The following is a 20707-nucleotide window of genomic DNA, read 5'->3' as shown; positions in this document are numbered from 1 at the left end:
TCGGGAGGCTGAGACAGGAGGATCCCTTGAGCTCAGGAGTTTGAGGTTGCTGTGAGCTAGGCTGACGCCATGGCACTCACTCTAGCCTGGGCAACAGAGTGAGACTCTGTCTCAAAAAAAAAAAAAAAAAACAAATGTTGATTTAACAAGAAAATTTCAAATATGGTAACTTGCGTATCACAGGTGATTAAACCTTGCTAAATTAACTTTAGTTCCATATAGCCAAAATAATCTTTTCTTTTTACTCGCTTCTATAACAAAATGACATTAACTACTCTAAATAACCCTTCTAACATCTTCCCTTGAGAGTGGGAACAGGAAGAGGCTGACATCATTTTGAAAACCCGAATGCAGTTTCCTCAAAATAGGTAAAAATGCAACATTCAAATACACACACTGGGTAATATACCTTATTTGGGACCTGGGAGACTTCCTCCTCCAAACAGGGGCTGGTTGGGGCCAATAAATTTATACAAATCACATCAGAAACACCTTCTAGGAACCTAAATACAACATGGGAGGGGAATATAAGAGCTCCTGATTTGCGATCTGTTGGAATTGAAAGCTTACAGCCACCTCATTCTCTGTCCTCTCTCCGAAAATGCTGAAAATGAGGTCTGCCACAGAGGGTGACCAATTGTCCTGGCTTGTTTGGGACGGGAGGGGGCCCGCGGAGAGGGGGTTCCCAGGACCCAGGGTTTCAGTGCTAAATCTGGGAAACTCCCGGTAAATGGGATGGTTTGTCACCCTAGGCATGTGACTGTCCATAGCCCTAGGGCTAACTCAGGGCAGCAAGACCCAGATTTCCTATCTCCACCCTAATGTGCTCTCTTAGAAAGAGAACCAGGTCAGGCTATCCAGATTAGCTGTCAGTGTGTCCTCCTGGATTACAAGTAGGTGGTTGTCCTCTCCCTGTATCCATATTACTTGATAATCAGAATGGGAATATCACATACCCACTTACTCTGTAATTATTTAAGGAAATCAAACACTATTTCTGACACTGCATTATCTCACCCATAAACATGCACTTGATCAAGGGTGAAAGTCAGGAAAATCTTTCCTGTTGGACTCCTGGTTGAGTCATACACCTGAAGTGAAGCTGTTTTAAAGAAACACTGAACTATTCTCTCCCTGTGATTTGAACTAACTCACATCTTCCTAAGGGATGGATTTGTGCTCTTGATACACAAGACCTGGGAAGAAGTGAAGTCTCGCTCTGCCCCTTAGAATCAACCACAATGATATAGATCTTCCTTCCTTATAAAAATAGAACAAAAATAATTTTAGTGCATTTCAAATCTGACTAATCCACAGAGAAGGCACTAAATACATTCTCCCTGAACTTCAGAGACATGGATCATAAATTGATAACAAAATATTAGTTTCATTTATAGGAAGATGATCACCATAGATATTTTTTATTTAAAAAAGAAACATAATAAATAAGAAAAAATCACAAAAAAAACCCTGGAAATGCCCCCCCACACACAAACTTTTTCTCTTGAGGATACATTTTAACCATTACCCCCAGAGTCTTATAAATGAATATTTAATAAGTACTAGATTCTAGATGCTGCTTCCTCTTTACTTTCAGAGCACAATTCCCTGCTTAGCCCCACTTCCTTTTGCCCTGTTTTATCATTACTGGTTTACAAACCCATAATTTTCCCCACAACACTCATTATAGGTGGGGGCCATGTATTTACCATATTTTGTATTATCACCATTGGGAGCTCAGGCTGAAAAGGAGCCTTGGTTCCTTTCGACCAGTGGCACTCGTACTTTTAATAGTCAGATCTTTCTCTAGAGCCCAGCATATGAGAAGTAGAGGCTACCCTTACGGCCAGGGGTTCATTCAACAGCTGACCTGAGGCCTGTGCTGGTGCCAGTGGGGAAGTGAGCACTTAAATGCCGGCCCCTTCGACTGTCTTCTCTAAACTCTTGGTCTTGCTTTCGTTCTGCTTTCCCTACAGGCGTTTCTCAACTGTCGTGTTGAAATTTTAAACAAATTTTTAAAATGTTTTGAAAGGCACAGCTTTTGGAGACTGAACACTAAGCTTAGCTTCTTGCACACATCCCCCTGAGATTCTGGCACAGGACCTTAGGACACACTTTAAAACCAATGACTTAGATTAATTCACTTATTTTACAGATGAAGAATCTTGGAGGGTGAAATGACTCAGCACAAATCACAGGCATAGACTGTGACAAACCCAGGAAGCCCAGAGAGCATGCTAGCTTGCTGCAGCTCGTGTCAGCTGCGCCAGTCACCGGTCACTGCCCTGTCCTGCCTGGCCTCAGGAATCAACGAATATGCTGTTTAATTTGGTGACAAGGACAAGTGGTGTTTCCTTTCCCCTATTTTATGAACAAGTCTAGTGCAGACTAATTTAACTAACGTATTTATTTTAAAATGATGGAATCCACATAAATCACATATTTTGATGACACCCGTTTGTGTGATCTACTTGTATAGAAAATGGCAAAATGGCACAGCACTTTGTTCTTCCATCCTCCAAAAAAGGGGGACAAAATCAAATAAACTTTGAAAACTTATACTGAAAGGAGAGGTGCTGCCATCAGGCAACACGAGACCTTTTGGCCAACGCAGCTTTGGGGAAGTAACGATAAGCGACTGGAAGAAGCCAAAATATACAGGTGTAAATCGTTTCTGACTTATGTGCAGACCCAGCCACACCAAGCTTTAAAAAATAGTTCAGCATCAAGAGTGTCTGGGTGCAGCTGTGGGTCTTTTCCTCTCTGTTTATGGGCCGTCCAAGGCTTAACTCATGTGAACTGGCCAACATCAGGTGTCACGCAGCCCTGTCTGATGGGAAACACATGTCTACAGAGGTAGAAAGAAAAACCCAGCCACAGTCCAGCCTTGACTCAGTCACGATACAATGAAGGGGGAAAAAGGACTGCAGACGCGTCTCTCGCTCTCCTTGTGTCTCTCTCAGCTCCTGCCAACAATGAGCCGCTTGTTTCTCTTATTTCCCAGAAACTGTATTAGCCGTCCAACAAGGTCAGCAAAAAAAAAAAAGCTTTTCACTTCAGGGTGCATTTGGTTCCAAAAATCTGTAAAGTATTAAACCGAGAAGTCGCACTATCCCAACTTCACACTGAGCCCTTTATTCCAATTCTGAGTGAGAATAACTGTAAGGAAATTTCTCAGCCAGCTCAGTTGATAAGGCACAGAGCTCTAGGGTATGTGTACATTCAGCCACACTTTCCCCGGCTTCACTGTTTCAAGCCTTAAAACCACTTCCAGGTGCCCCAAAGCTTGACAGATGGGCCTCCAATTCTCCAGATGCCCCAGGCCCTTCTAATTTTAGACTTGTAACCCCAGCTGCATTTATTTCACAGGAAACCCTGAATTTTTAGCACCAGGAAATGATTTTCCTACTTGCTATCCTGTCTGCCCATCCAAACAGTAATCCAGTCCACAAACCAGTGTTTAAGTATCTGGGCAATTCTGCTCTTTTAGGTGTAAAGATTGAAATGCCTGTAACACTGGTTTTTATGTTTTCCTAGTAAATGCATTACCCCAAATGTGTATTTTGTTGGCATTTAAAAGATTTAGACGTTATTTGTCATCATTATAATATGTCCAGAAAAGTCTAAAAAAAAAAAATCTCCATCTTTCTAGCATGTTGTTCTCTTCTGGATCCTTTTGCTGTAAAGAAATCATCTTTCTTCCACCTGAAGCAGCATTAGAATGTGCTACTCTGATTCCGTCTGATTGCTGGGATTTATCAAAAGTGGCCTGTGGCGGCAGGAAGCACATCTATGGAGCTAGTGAATTTAGACAAACAATAACCTAGCTTGCAAAAAAGAGGAAATTGGGCACTTCACTTTGCTGCTTCACAAAGTTATCCTTGCAATTTTGAATTTAATTCCATGGCTGGGCAACAGCAGCATAACCAAAACTATTTTATTATCTTCAGACAATAGGTATACTTCCATCCAGCAGGAAATGGAAACTCTGATTCATGCATTTATTTTCATTAGTCAGGAGAGAGTTTATTGTAGCTTTTTATTGGTTAGCTTTCCTGAATGATTTTAAAACTACTCCAGGTGCTAAGTATGGCAACTCACACGAACAGACAGAAAATGAATTTACAGCTGTGTGCCACAAGGAGTGGAGAAAAAGTTGCCAGTGTGAGCCGATAGTTCTTCATCTGTTTTCCTTTTTATAACATGTCATTTTAGTAAACATCTTTATTATTTAAAGAGGTCGTACAACAGACACTATAAAGACTTCAAGAGATAGTCAAAAGACTTGAACAATTTATAAAAGACAACATGAAATTAGTAATCAAGTATGGAAAATGATTAGCTTCATAAGGAATCACAGCAATGCAAATTAAAGAGCCATTTTTCAGCAATCAAATTAGCAAAGATAATAATGTGATAGAGATGTTTTGCATTGGGCCAGGACCATTCAGGGGGAAAAAAAAATGAGAATTTAACTAGTGGTAGCAGGATTAGGAAATGTAGTAAAATCATACCACAAATTGTGGAAATTTGTACATATATGGGTTTCGCTGAGGACAGTACTCCTAGATCTTATAGGCTATCTAGTGACCTTAAAAAAGTTACTTATCTTTGAACTGAAACAGTATTAGAACATTAATAATACTGGTAGTGTTTGGATTTTTTTCTGTCCAGAGTCCCATGGTTCACTTTACTATTCATCCCCACTGTTTCTTGTGGCTAGAGATGGAGTGATGAGCATGACAGCAAGATCCCTGCCCTTCAGGAGACTGCAGTCTAGTGATGAGACAGGTGACAGCAAACCTATAGTATAATTTTGGGGATAAGGGCTTTGAACAAATAAATGTGGAGCTATTTTAGGCAGAGAAGTTAAGACAGGCCTTTGTGAAGAGGTGATATGTGATCTAAAAAAAATCTAAATGAAGTGTGGAAATTCGGGTGGGGGTCATTTTAGGCCAAGGGACAGCAAGGGCAAAGGTCCTTAAGGTGGAACTGTGAGCTTGGAGTACTTGTGCAGAAACAGGGTGGCCACGTGGCTGAAAGCAGAGGGTGAGGGCAGGGGCCGGGGGCCTCACTGGCTGCGGTGAGCACTGTGGCTGGCCCCTATTTCAGAGTGATAGAAATCTCCTTCCAGCTCCCAGCTTGAACCATGTGGGAAAATGCCAGGTTATTTCATATCCTTCAGTAAAATTAAAAATTCTGAAGAAATCCTAAGATAGTGAAGTGCTGGAGGTACACTGAGAAGTTAGTCAAACAGCGTGAAAGAAAGAGCCACTCCTCAGGACCAGCATCCCAGGGTCTCCCAGTTGCAGTCTCTCAGCCTGTGAAGCGGTTCGGGGTCATCTCTGGGGGAGAAACGAATAAGGTTTGGGGCAGGGATGGGGGTAGGTAGAAACCCAAGTGGCTCTGCTTTTTAAACACTTATTATATAAAAGGAAATTCCGATCCCAGGCAAAACAACAAAAGCCTACAGCTCTAAATTTTATTTGGGAGGTTTGTGTGTCAAAGGGGGTCCTTTCTTAAACATGAAAATAAAATAAAACACAACAAAAAAACCTGCAGCTCTACATTGTCTAAATTTTATCCTTGAATCAAACTGGGTACATAGTATACACTTGTTGTGGTCTTCTGTGACCACTGGCAGATGCTCTGAGACCATGCCATCGCCCAGCGTTTAGGGAGGTTATAGAAAACCTCCCCCTAAAACTCCTAGTGTTCACTGTTGGGATTTTTGAGGACATTGTCCTCTAGGTCACAGTGTCTACATTACTTATTGGGAATTACAAGAGAACTCCCTTTTAAGTCTCTGGCCCTGGAAAAACGACATTTCTCCTTCACCACGCAAGCGTTACCTTATGAATGCTCTGACTCCCATAACTGAACATACTGCCCTCTTTGCAAGAGCCCCCAGGAATCTCAGAGCCAAACCTGCAGGCACCTCTAGCAACCACAGAGGACCCCATGGTATGCATTTTTCTCCCTGGCTTTATTGTTTTCTCAGCTACAGTCTCTCTTTATCCCAACTTGACTCAATTATTTATTTTTATCCTTTAGACTGATACATTTTATAAGAGGGACGAGTAGCAAATAGATGGGTGGAAGGATCAAGTTTTATTTTAAAACTACCTATCTGTGTATATAGCTACACAGATATATTATGTGCCAAATAAATAATATTCTGTAAAGCTTAACTGGGCAGGTTGGAATGGTCATTAGTCATCCCAAGAAAAAGGGTTTACAGGACTTAAGGCCACACCTTATAGAGACCTGGTGGACCAAAAAGCCTTTCCTCATGTCTCCTTAGCTTTACTGAAAATATTCACTAGAGAAACCATTTGCCCCAAGCAAACTGTGCCCCACCCCCACCTTCCACAGACACCACTTAGCCAAGGGATCAAAGCTAACATCACTGATACTGGGACAAAACAACATCATGTACCTCCTGATAGGATGCAGTGAGAAGAACACAGCCTCACTCCTGTGGTATTCCTGCCAAAAATGTACAACCTAAATCCAAATCATGAGAAAACACTGGACAAATCCAAATTATAAGACAGTCCACAAAATAACTGGCCCACACTCTTAAAAAATGTCAAGGTCCAGAAACACGAGGGCTGAGGAATCATTCCAAGCTAAAAGACATCAAGAAGACAGGACAACTAAATGCAATGGGTAATCCTCAATTAGATCTTGGACCAGAAACAAAAATTGCCATAACGGATATTATTTGGACAACTGAAGACTTTTCAAATAATAGTATCATATCAATGTTAAATTTCCTGATTTTGATACCTGTACTGTGCTTAGGTAAGAATATGTACTTTGAGAAAATATAATCTGAAGTGTTTTGGGATGAAGCATGATGCCTCCAACTTAGTCTCAAATGCTTCAGGAAAAAAACATACGCACACGCGCGCACAACGCGCACACACACACACACACACATATACAGATAGATAAGCAAATGTGGCTTTGTTTACAAGCAAATTATAAACAATTAGCAAAGACAGATCTAGGTGAAGTGTATTCCTTTTTTAGACTATAGTTGAACCTCTTCTGTAAGATTAAGATTATTTCAAAATAAGAAATGACAGATTTAAAAACAAAACCTCTCTACACATAGCCCCAAACCCCTAGAGATTGAGGGTCCAGAGAAAGTGTTCTGTCTATGGGCCCCTGTTCTGTGGCCTTGTTGATCTTTGAGGAAACCCTTATTAAACAGTGGCTTTGATAAGTGATTGGAGCTGGGAAGTGACAGAATCCTAGCTGTAGTTTGTGCTACCCACAGTTCCTCCCAGCCTCCCCACCTCTATCCCTGACACCAACTATTACTCAAATAATTTTCATTTTCAAAAAATAGAGAGCCTAGGAAGGCAGGACAAAGTGTTACCCTACAGCAGGGGTCCCCAATCGATGGTGAGTTGTATAATTATTTCATTGTATATTGCAGTGTAAGAATAACAGTGATAGAAATAAAGTGCATAATAAATGTAATGTGCCTGAATCATCCTGAAACCATCCCTCAGCCCACCAATCCATGGAAAAATTATCTTCCATGAAAATGGTCCCTGGTGCCAAAAAGGTTGGGGACTGCTGCCCTACAGGACTGATTGGGAAGGTCTTTCAGAAGAAACACCTCTGGACCTCGAGGACAAGACACCCAGAATAGGAAATTACAGGTTTTCTTAGGAGGAACCTGGGGCACCAAGGAAGTTGATTGTAAACTTCAGACCGTGTTGGGAAAGCCCCCACTTCTCAGGGTCAGAGCTGAAGACATTGCTCTATTTTGGCCTTCGCTGGAGGAAAAATGAACAAGCTAAGAAGGGCTGAGTGGAGGATGGAAAAGAAACCAGCAAATGGAAACCTACAGAATAAGGAATGTCTCAGGCCAAAGCCACCCTATTTTAATACACTGTAGTCTGGACCCTGAGATTCCCTCAAATTGCAATACACACACACACACACACACACACACACACATGGTGTGCACTTAAAATTAGAGCAGACAAAGAGGAGAAGAGGAAGCACAAGCCAACAAGGCACACTGGGTATCGGAGAAGTCTCAAGGAGTGTCCCTCGTCTGCAGGGCCCCAGGCACAAACAATGTCAGGAAGGCATCCAGAAACCTTCAGTTTGGAGCTGCTCTGAGCTTTTGTTTTGTTTTGTTTTGCTAGGATGGGATGATCCAATTCCATTTGGGGAGAAATTATAGTTCCGTTCTAATTAACTATAGTAGTTGATTAATTAATTATAGTAGTTGATAAAGGTGGAAATAAAAGAATATTTTTCTTGATATTTGAAGTGTTGGCTCTGAAGCAGCTACATGAAGGCCTTGTGAGCCAGGACTAAATCAGCCACGTTAATTTTTTTAAAACTTTCTTTCTTTCCAGCTCTGCAAATATTTAAATCTTGGCAAAATTCAAAACTCACAACTCACTCTTCACTGGTGTCTGAGAAATATAATACTGAAAAGGAAAAGGACGAAAATAATATGGAATGAAATGCATGACATGTACTGGGAAGCAAAATAACTTCCAATGAAACTTCCATTTATGGCTCAGTCAGAAACATATGGATATACAAGCTGGAAAACAGCGGGAAAGCTAGGTGTCTGGTTAAAAATACGTTTTTTGTGGCAATCCTAGATGTTTTTAAAAGAAAGGAGCACCCTAAACCCCACCCTATACACAGAGGATCTTTAGACAATTCCTTGTTTAGTTTGATAAAAGCAAACTATGTTAAAATTGTACTTTTAAAGGAATTTTTATACTTTACTCACAAACATTCCAAAGAAACCGGAGAAAATCAGGAAATTAAAAGTAGGCACAAAAATATATGTGTAAGAATATGTATTATAGCATCATTTATAATGATAAAAAATAGAATCAACCTATATGTCTCTCAAAAGAAGAACTGGTTAAGTAAATTACGGCACAATTAGTCAAATAAATTCGCACAAGGAATACGGTGCAGCCAGCAACATGACACGATGGTTTACAAGCAACAGAAATATGCCCAAGTCTACTCATAACTTAAAAAAAATTAAAATAATGAGAATCTAGTTTCCATCTGTCAGAATTACAAAGACTATAAAATTTGATAATAGACATTATTGGGCAGGATACAAGGGTAAAGCACTTTATTGGTAGGAGTATAAACTGGTGTAACCTTTGCGGAAAGAAAGGGAACAACATTTATTAAAATTTTAAATGCACACACTCTTTGATCCAGGAATTTCTACTTCTGCAAAATTATCCTATACATACATAGCACATGGCACAAGGATTTATGTACAATGATGCACACTGTAGCACTGTTTAATAATAATGAGCAATCACGATGCACACTGTAGCACTGTTTAATAATAATGAGCAATCATAAAAAAACCTAAATATCCAGCATAAGGGACTGGTTAAATAAAATATGGTACATCAGTAGAATGGAATATTATGTATTACTGACAAATAATGAATAAATCTGTAAGTACTAATTTAGAAAGCTCCCTAAAATATGTTAAGTTTTAAAAGGACATACTGTACCTACCCAAGCATGCATGTGTACATAGAGCACCTCTAAAAGAATACTCAGGAAACTGGTAGCAGTGGTTTCCCTGGGAGGAGGGAAGGGCTGGGGGTCATGGTGAGAAGGAGACATGCTTTTCATGAATACCATTTGGAACTGTTTGAATTTTTGTCATACACTTGTGTTATTTTTCTAATATAATGAAAACAACTCATCAAAAAATTACAGAAAAATATTTACTGAAATAGAAAGATGCTCATGGTACATTAAGTTTTAAAAGCAGGCTATAGCCAGGCACTGTGGCTCACGTCTTATAATCCCAGCAATTTGCAGGGCTAAGGCGGGAGGATCACTTGAGGCCAGGAGTTCAAGACCAGCCCAGGCAACATAGCGAGAACCCACCTCTCCAAAAAATAAAAAAATTAGCTGGAGGGCACACGCCTATAGTCCCAGCTACTCAGGAGGCTGAGGCAGGAGGACTGCCTGAGCCCAGGAGCTTGAGGCTGCAGTGAGCTGTGATCACACCATTGCACTCCAGCCTGGGAGATAGAGCAAGACCCAGTCTCTGGGGGTGGTGGGGTGGGGGAACAGGCTACAAAAATGATGTAGAGGAAAGACAAGACAAATATAGAAGAAAACGCTAGTGTGATTCTGAATGTTAAGATTACAGTGGCTTTTTATTTTCTCACTTTTTGCTGATCAGCATTTTCCACAATGACCAAATAGCAATTATGTAATATGGAATAAAACAACATTCTTGAATCTTATTGCCTCATATATGTTTAGAATCTTTGTTTTTTCCTGCCTTAAAAAAAAAATAAAACAGGGAGGGGGGCGATCTTCCTCCTTTCAGCACTGAAGGAGAAAAAGACTCTCAAGGCTTTTGTTTTCTTGGCTCCTCTTACAGTATTATTTTGCTGACTTCATCACAGAGAATTATTCAGAGTAAAGCATGGAAGAACAGCTGTTCCTGACCACCAGCAACTGCAAAACACCCAGGGAATAAATTTAGACTTCCAGAAAGGAAGAAGAAATCAATCAGTTGATACCTGGGTGGAAGAGGTGATGATCGCACACAGGCGGGGCGACATTGCCAGTGGCCCCAAAGAGGAGATCAGAAAGAAGTGTCAAAATGTCACTCAGCACTTATCAATTTGGAACAACTGGCTGAATGACAAACCATCCCAGAATCCCACTGCCTTGATAGGGCCTCAAACTTTAACAGGGTAAAATTCTTCACAGCAAGGAAGTTCCTGAGGGCAAACTACTGGAAGTCAGCCAGCAAATAGCACTAAAACTGTCAAAATTATTTTTAAAACTCTCAACAGAGGTCCAGAGCTTGGTGAAGAGATTAGATGCCACTAAAAATTAATTAATGAATTAATTAATGTGGTGCAAATAAAGAAAGGACTAAAAAAAAAAATTGACCTAGCCTTGACCTCCTTCCCAGGAGACTTTCCTCTTCTCCAGGGTGTAGGGAGCTTCTCTGGAATTTTTCAGAGGTTTAGGCCTGCAGAGGCTGGACTCTCAGTAAGCAAAGTTGAAAGTGGGCTTCTACATTTACCCAGCAAGTTAAACAATACAATTCAAGAATCTAGATCCCAAGATGTAACTTTTATTTTTCTTTTTGAAGTTTACTTGGTATGTTTGGGGTCAGAACTCTCCGGAAAGTGGTTTGGTGTTCACTTGCCCAGTGCTCATGTGTGCACTAGTAAGTGCCAAAGTGACAAAAGCCAATGCCACAATAAATGTCAATTCAGACAAAGAACTCAGTCAAAAAGCTGGCGATACTCCAAGTACTTTCCAGATAAGTTATAGACTGGGTTCGAATGGGTTTTGTATTTTTATTATAACAGCATTTTCCAATCACTGTGCTAAAAAATACTGTTGCAAATTCTGTTGCAGCTCCCACACCTGGCTGACGATCAGAGCACTTGAAAATGCCTCACCTCTCCAGACACCACCCTACATCTGCCGACAGAACTCCCAGGAGTAGGGCCCAGCAGTCTTCTTCCCAGCAGCTGCAGCAGTCCAAGATGTTCTTTTGGGAGCAAACAAACCACTAGGTTCTGAAGACACAAGTTTAACAAATGCACCAAGGGACCCAACTAGTGGTAGACCTGGACCACCTTAGGAGAAACGATGATCTTAGAGACTAGTGAGTAATTTGTTTGCCATAGGCAGACTCAGTCGCCTACAGAGGCTTGAACATTCCTGGTTTGGTCTGTGTCACACACGGGGCCTGGAGCCTTCTTTCCAACACCACATCCTTCTCTTCCACCCTAGAAAGCTCAAGATACCGAGTTGTTCTCCTTTTTGCTATTATAAAAGTAATATAACCACATTACAAGAAAATAGGGGGAATCACCCATAATCCAACAGCCTAACTATAATCACTATTAACATATTAAAATGCATAATTGATTTACACAATAAATGTACTCTACAAAATAGTACACCTGTGATGCATACTGCACTTTGCTAGGGGCTAGAAATACACAGATGAAGAGCAAGGTCCCTATTCTCAAGAAGTTTAGTCTTGTGGGAAAGGGGAATCTAAGCAAAGTCATTTTTAAAAAGTAAAATTATAATCAAAGTATAAATCATTTTCCCTGTTGTATAATATAATATTAGAATGCCATAATAAACAGTTTTCCAGGTGTCTACACAGTCTATAACCATTATTTCACTGGTTATAAATATATTTATTTTCATGTTACAAGCATTTATTTATTTACTGGCTATTGTAATTAACACATCTTTGTGTACACAGCTTTCCAAAATGTTCACCTAGTGTATTACTTTGGAATTTTATCTTGGAGAATATATTTTTAGAAAAATTGTGGCATCAGACATTTTTGATGGCTCAATATTTCTTATCAAATAAGAGATTTTCTACCTAAATTTCTAAATTTCTCATAATAAAATCTGCAAGTCTTCATCACCTAATCTTAATACATCAAGATAAATGAATACTGGTCTAGATAAAGATTCATCCACATTAAGATAAATGTAATACAGCCATGAAAACACAAGGTTCATTTCTTCATATACTATTACGTCCAACTTTCTTACACAGAAGAAATTGAATCAGTTGATTTGGTAAATTTTTTTCAGCCCCCATTTCACATATTTCTTAAAAACCTGAAAAGAAAGGACCTATAATGAATGTCCTTAAGAGCAGTCTTCAATAACGCTGGTTAACTGGGGTGAATTTTTTTTTTTTTTTTTTTGAGACAGAGTCTCACTTTGTTGCCCAGGCTAGAGTGAGTGCCGTGGCGTCAGCCGAGCTCACAGCAACCTCAAACTCCTGGGCTCAAGCGATCCTCCTGCCTCAGCCTCCCGAGTAGCTGGGACTACAGGCATGCGCCACTATGCCCGGCTAATTTTTCTATATATATATTTTTAGTTGTCCATATAATTTCTTTCTATTTTTAGTAGAGACGGGGTCTCGCTGTTGCTCAGGCTGGTCTCGAACTCCTGACCTCGAGCGATCCACCGCCTCGGCCTCCCAGAGTGCTAGGATTACAGGCGTGAGCCACCGCGCCCTGCCTGGGGTGAATTTTGACAATAAACAGCTTCCTCAAAATCTATCTCAGAAAAGAAAATTGATTTTCTATGGTGTTTAGAAGAATCTTTCTTCTTTTTTAAATCAAGGAAAAAACTCTTTTTAAACAAGAACCTTTTCCCTTTTTCCTGTGCCCACCACTGTTCCTTTTCTTCCATAAATACACACTTCCCACCACAGCAATCCTAGCAGCACCCCACCACCTCCACCCTCCCTCATGAGGTGTATAGGTTTTGGGGGGGGGGGTTTGTTTTTTTCATTTGTCTTGGGTTTGTGTGTGTATGTGCCTGTACACTTCAGGCTAATTTATGCTGCATAAACCACAAAGTTCACAAAGCAGTGAGAACATCAGAGCTGGAAAAATCACAATAGCCAGATGTGTCTGCCATGAACTCACCACATAAATGTGATTAGGAAAAAAAACACTGGAAAAAGGAAAAAACAGGAGATACCTAAGTATAATTCTGACTTTTCATGAACTCTGAGAATACCTTTCTACGTGCTTTAAGCAATCCTTAGCTGCGGTATTCCTTAGCTATTTTATTTGCATTTGATAAAATGTTTTTAAGTGTCTTTGCACACTTCCTAGAGGGCAGAATGAGCCAACTGAGCACAGACAAGATTTTCCATCTTGTCTTGAAAAGTATGCCCCAAAGAAAAGAAAAAAGAAAAAAAAAAAAAAAAACCCACACATGTGTTTATAATTTGAAGTACAGCTCAAGACACAGACCTGGAGGACTCAGACTCTGGGCTGGTGGATGGCACATCTTCAAAGGGGGAAGTGTGTGTATGTGTAATTTCTTTCTTTCCTTTTTTTTTTTTTTTAAGTTCGTATAGTATTGAAAATATACTCTGGCTGCACTTTACCAGAAGTTTCTGAACTGGCTGCAGCTGACAGTCTGGTGAAGTTGTTATACAGTCTTTATTTTTCCTGTACTGTCTGGAAGGATACTGGCACTCCAGGTCGGGTCCTCATTCCAACAAGGAGCTCTGTTAATGTGTGATGGGAGCCCAGCACACCGTGGTTTATGATCGCTGGGGATTATCACCAAAAAGGCAAAAAACTTGCATGTCACTTTCTTTCCGTAAAAAACATTTTAAAATATAGAGATATTTTAAGTTGTTGCATGATTTCAGTATTTGTGTGCCAAGAAATGGGAAAACCTGACACTGTCACCACTTGCAGAGGGGAAAATGTTCTGCACTAAGAACTCAAAAGTGTGATTGCTCTTCACAAACTCCCTCTGTTAATGACCTGCTGGGGACAGGACTGGGTCACAAGCTTGCTCCTCTTAATCTTCTCACAATTGCTGTCTGAGGTTAAAGATTATTTTTTGGTTACAGCACCAGCTAGTTTCACAATTTGTAAGCAAAAGTGCCCAGATGATAAAAGTTGCAGTAATCATGGTTGGATTTTCCTGTAGGAGAAACAGAATGACTTTCTAAGAGAGCTATCAAAGGCTCTTCCTCTGCTTACACAGGGGCCAGAAAAGCGAGGAAAAATGAGGCTACCAGCTAACAATAATAGTTATAACAATACAGGTTTTGGAGGGCTTACTATATGCCAAGTACCAACGCATGAACTACCTAAATACTCAAAACAACTTGTCAGATAGATACTGTCATTGTCACCCTTTTACAGAGAAGAAAAATGAAACTCAGAGAGGTTAAATAACCCAACTAATAAATGTCTAACCCAAGAGAAACTCGGTTCTGACTTCAAATTCTTCCTATCAACCACCATACAAAACAGCCCCCACCCTCCTGCCCACCCGCAGGCCCACGTCAGCACCACCCTAACAAAGGACTGAGTTCCTGGCAGGCTCCATTCTCCCCGGCCCATTGTTCTATATATTTTATAACAGCGCCTACAAAGACAGTCTATTTTTTGTTTCATTTTTTTTCTTTCTTTAAAAATCTTACTGGGTATTAATAGTAATTAAGGCCAACAGTCTACTTAAAACATACAAAATTCCATCCGGTTTGTGTTATGAAAAAAAATAACTTTCACAGGGATAGTAATTTCTCCCCCCTCACTGTGCTACTTAAAAGTCAGGATTCTAAACAAGTCCTCCCGCCCTCAAGTGATAATGGTGATATGGTTTCCACCAAGGGGTAATCTCTCCTCTCTACTATCTAAAGTCCGCCATGGTCTTCTTTTCTTCTTCCATTCACCGGGTATGTCTGGGCATTCAGATTTAAAGGTCACTAACCTGCTCAGACAGGATCAAACTAGGTAAAACTTTACAGTCAACCTAATTTGGCAAATACAAAAACTAAAATTTTAGTTAAAAACTACACCAAGCTAGAGCTGGTTATTTGAATTAAAAGTATAAAATAAAATCATTTTTGTAGTTTTCCCCTTCAGAGCCTATTTCATTTTACTTAGATGTTTGAAAATTCAATGAATCTAAAACAAATCAGCCAACCTGCAGGAAAAAACCCTCTGTTTTTACATAGTTACTCACTCCAAGATGACTTTAAGTGACTCGTCTCTCCTCTCACAAATAAAATACAGTTTAACCTACAAACCACATTTCAGGGACATATATCTACTAATAGGAAGTTTCTTGGGGGAGAGGGAGCAGAAACATTTACACCAGAGGGCACTATCCTTACTGAAAGTAATGAAATACATTGTTCCTAATTTAAAGCACTTTGCAATTTAGCCAGCCCAAAATAAATCTTTTTTTCCTTGAAAGCCTTATGATGAGCAATGAAATTATCTTCAAATATAACATGCTATAGTTAAATAAGTATAAAATAAAACTTTTTCCCACAAAGAATAATGTTAATAAGAATAGACATTTATTTTAGCTGATTATTAACATATACCAAGCACAATTCTAAGCACTTCACATACATAAACCCATATAATTTCCTCATATTATTAATTACCCCCATTCTACGTACGGGCAGGTGAAGCACAGTTAAGTAACTAATCAGGGTCACCAAACTGGTAACCGCAGAGCTAGGACTCAAATCTGGAATTCTGACTCCCAAGTCCACGTACCTAAACTGTAGAAAAATATAGAGCCCCCAATAAAAGATTTATTTCTGAATTTAACTATATCACTGATTATATCACAGCTCTAGAAACATATAAAATTAGCTTATAAATGGTACTAATTCCATCATCTGATAGTAATGTTATTAGCTGTATTTTGACATTCTTTTCACATGTATATAAATATCTCCCATTGAAGGGTTCATATCGCTTAAGTTCACTTATTTGTCCACTGTATCCACTGAAAAGTATCAAAGTTCTAGAGTTAAGAAGAAGAGGAGAAGGATCTGTTCTTTTTATTATTAAAGATTGATTTAATAAAGACTATGAACCACACGCAGTGTTATGGTTATGGCTTGAAAGGAAATATTCTGATTAAACCACTTCTTATAGGACTGCACTGTGACTCTAAATTATGTCATGGTCTTTGGAACTTGGCATTCCCAGTTATATTTCCATCCTTCGGACACATCTGTGATTCTCTATAAGATAGCAACACACTTTGCAATGGGCAAATACTCAAATAATTGTTGGGGAAAGCCCAGAATGTGTGCCTTGAGAAATTCACTGTGCTGATTTATTAGAAATCTGGAAACTAAGGTATTTTATTCAGCCACAGATAAATTAGTTTTAGAATGTTCAGATTATAACTTCTCCAGATGTACTTTACTAGTGCAATTGGACTGTGTGTGTGTATGCAGGCGGACTCATGTGTGCCTTCGATATTAAGTTTCAAACATTCAAGGTCCTTTTAATTTAATTAGTCCACTTCCTACTTATTGCATAATTTTTAAAAATTAAGGAGAGGTGGCCGGGCGCGGTGGCTCACGCCTGTAATCCTAGCACTCTGGGAGGCCGAGGCGGGTGGATCACTCAAGGTCAGGAGTTCGAGACCAGCCTGAGCAATGAGCGAGACCTCGTCTCTACTAAAAATAGAAAGAAATTATCTGGCCAACTAAAATATATATAGAAAAAAAAAAATTAGCCGGGCATGGTGGCGCATGCCTGTAGTCCCAGCTACTCGGGAGGCTGAGGCAGTAGGATTGCTTAAGCCCAGGCGTTTGAGGTTGCTGTGAGCTAGGCTGACGCCACGGCACTCACTCTAGCCTGGGCAACAAAGCGACACTCTGTCTCAAAAAAAAAAAAAAAAAAAAAAGGAGAGGCTAGGTGCAGTGGCCCATGCCTGTAATCCTAGTTATTTGGGAGGCTGAGGCAGGAGGATCACTTGAGGTCAGGAATTTGAGATAAGCCTGAGCAAGAATGAGACCCCCATCTGTACAAAAAATAGAAAAATTAGCCAGGTATAGTGGCATGTACCTGTAGTCCCGGCTACTAAGGAGGCTGAGTGAGGCAGGAGGATCACTTGAGCCCAGGAGTTTGAGCTTGCAGTGAGCTAAGATAACACCATAGCACTCTAGCACTCTAGCCCAGGTGACAGAGCAAGACCTTGTCTCAAAAAAAAAAAATTAAAGAGAGTGCAACAAAGAGCATGACTAAGGATATTCACTCCATATTGTGTGTACTATTAATAGCAACACATTGATAACTAAATATTAGATGGGAACTAGTTAAATAAACTATAGCATATCCATATGTTAACCTATTAGGCAATTTTTAAAAAGAATGAGCCAGTTCTTTATGTATGGATATGGAAGTGAAAAAAGCAAGGCGCAGAACAGTGGGTAAACATTAGTGTGAGGAAACATTCAAACACACACAGACACAACTGGAAACACTGGCTGGATCCAGGAAAAAACTCGGGAATTGAGGAAATGGGGATTCGAGGATGACTGACTTTTTGAATGCCTCTTGGAAGTGTTTCAATTTTTTTTTTATTATAAAGTTAAAGTTAAAACTTTAATAATCAGTTTTTAAAATTTTTTAATGAAAATTAAATGGTTAAAGAAACTGTGAAACCAGTCTAATGCCACCTAATTTGAGGTTTTTTTTTTTTTTTTTTTCTTCTATACTGGCATCTGCTTTCTACAGGAGCTCCTATATATTTGGAACAAATGACTCGTGGGAGCTTTGATTTACCATCAGTGGTACAAGGACTGGTGCCATTTTCCTTGATCTGCCCTTTAGATAAGAAACACAACAGAGGTTGTCCCACACCATTTGCTTTTTGCATAGGGTGTACGTCAGCAAGCTTTAAAACAGTAGGGTCAGACTTCCTGGAAGAACAGACACTTGGAGCTGACTCGGGTCTACTTGAGTTCATTCTCACAAGCCACAGTATGAGGGAAGGGTGTCCAGGAATAACGCTTCCATTTTTATCCTGTTCATTCCTGAAAATCCAACAGGAGATTCTTTTCACTCCCTAAAATTAACTGTGCTGTGTATAAAGCAGTATCTGGATATCTGATCTTAAATGGAAATGTTATCTGAAAATGGCACCATCTTTTATAAAACTTTAAAATTGGCCCTCTGTTATTAATATTTTTAGCCCTTAAGGGGAAGGAAGGGAATGATTACCAAAAGAGCTGGCTAGTTCTGTTGCTGTAGTGTATTAATTTACTGGTGATTATCTCTAGTGGGCATAGTTTTAGCAGAAAATATTCTCAAGTCTAAAATCACACTTTATCACTGTAAATGAAGTGAAAAGTGGGCCATATTATCCTTGAAAAGCCACCTGAAGATTATGTAATGGTTAACTGCATCTAAAATCAGACCCACCTGCTCTGCTATTCAGGTCTGCCATCGGCAAACTGTGTGACTTTGGCAAAGTTTCTCCATCTATAAACTGAGGATTGTTACTTTTTGTAGGGTTGTTTGGAGGATTTAATGAGATAAGGCATGAAAGCACCTAGCCTGTTATCGGACACATATTTTGCAGCAATTATGCGGGGGGGGGGGGGGGGGGGGGGAAGGAACAGAAGTAAAGGGATTTGAGATCAGAGTTTGCACCTGTAGGCAGGAATCAGGGACCAAACCCACAGAAAGGGGGTATGTGCCCTACTGGCCTTCATCTAGATGAAGACAGGAAGTGTAAGGGATTTTTCAAAGGACTCTAATTAAGGCAACTGGAGGGGAAGCTGAACTGCACTGTGAACCTAAGGTAGCAGCACCGTGAAGAGGTGGCAAACAGGCCAAGAAAAGGCAGCAAAGGCAGCAGAACGGTAATGAGGTAAGTTAGCCAAAACGGAGGCAAAAACACGGTCTGGGCGCATGAAGAGGCACGGAGACAACCTGAGCCACTTCTGAGCCCCAGGGCCCCTTGGTTGAACGTGTTTCTTCAGCTCAGAGTCAAAGCTTGGGGCTTACCGAGATTTGGCTGGGACACTGCCATGGCCCTCTGAGGCACTGGTGTGGAACTGACGGCGGGGTGGAGGTTCATATGATTCAGGGGCTGATTCATCGCCTTCCTAGGGTCTTGCCATGTGGTGATTTTTTCTATGTGACTAAAAGAAGGAAAACAATTAATTATCTTCTTAATTGTCAGCATCATTATCTTCATCACCATCACCAATAATAGCACAACAGTTAAATGACGCCGGCTCTTCCCTTAGGATCAGCTTTAAGTGGCTGACAAGTTGTGTTTGGTTTCATCCAAGGACACGTTTGCCCATTTATCCCTCCATCCTGGTTGGGCCGCACTGGGGATCCTGCAGGGGGCTCTCCAAACACAAGTGCAAGACTTAGCTGTCCAGGCTGCCCCTGTGTGCAGCTCGAGTCCCATCAAACCTCCCCTGTCCCCAGGGAGCCCATATTCCCTAGCAGTCAGGTAGGGGAGCCTGCTCTCCTTCCCCACCAGCACCCCACACTCTTCGGGCTCTTAGAATTGACATAATGAGGATCCCTCCACCTGTCCTCATCTAAAGACGGTCCCATGAAACCAGCCTCTTAACACGATATTAGTGAGCGCTTACAGTAGGAGTGTAAGGCACTGCGAGGTCCACAAAGGTGACACACGACACCCTCTAGCAGCTCACCTTTGCCAAGTTAGGTGACAGCAGTGTGGTTGGAGGCCAGAGTTTCAAGAAATAAGTGTACGGAGGTAGGCAAGTGTCAGCTTATGGAGAAATTTAGATATGGAGGCATAAAGGTTTCTGAGGGAGAAGACATGATTAGACTTTTGATCCTATGCAGCCTTCAATATTCATTATTATGACGTAATCTCAGAGAAACTAGCCCAACACCAGCTTCTGCCTGAGAGTTTCCAATATGTCCTAAGAAAGGCAGATAGGTCCCTCCTGGTGCCTTACAGAGCCTGGCCCACTCCACCAAGTTCTGCCTTTAGTGAGAGTTTGTGTGTATATATGTATGCGTATATGTGTATATATATATATGCATGTAAAATGGATTTTAAAGATGAGCAGATTCATCTGGTACCCCTACTTTGTTTTATAAACTGTATCAGAGATCTTTTATATCCACCAATGATAACAAACTTTGATAGAAGAAACTGAACATTAGCCCTTTATTCTGGGCCTTGCAACCAGGCTTGCCTCTTCCACATCAAGCCACACTGTGGACCCTTCCTTAGGCACACGAGAAAAGGAGCATGATTTGCTCTTTCAGTTAAACACGTCATAATTTCCAGTAACAATCGCCTCCTTTGGAATTTTAGTGTAGGAAACCACTATTACTATCATTAGGCTTGATCTTAG

General features: G+C 40.4%; 1 protein-coding gene across 1 annotated transcript in view; it reads right to left on the bottom strand.

Annotated features, from left to right (window-relative positions):
* WWTR1 (WW domain containing transcription regulator 1) overlaps window positions 1–20707 on the bottom strand; it is a 127693-nt gene that overhangs the window by 31260 nt on the left and 75726 nt on the right. The window contains exon 3 of the mRNA XM_069473107.1: window positions 19362–19498. Coding sequence (XP_069329208.1) covers window positions 19362–19498 — 137 coding nt within the window. The remainder of the gene's footprint in view (window positions 1–19361; window positions 19499–20707) is intronic.

This window comes from Eulemur rufifrons, chromosome 7 (genome assembly GCF_041146395.1).
Source record: "Eulemur rufifrons isolate Redbay chromosome 7, OSU_ERuf_1, whole genome shotgun sequence".
Taxonomy (NCBI): Eukaryota; Metazoa; Chordata; class Mammalia; order Primates; family Lemuridae; genus Eulemur; species Eulemur rufifrons.
The sequence above is the reverse complement of the archived record's forward strand: the minus strand, read 5'-3'. Positions and strand labels throughout refer to the sequence as shown.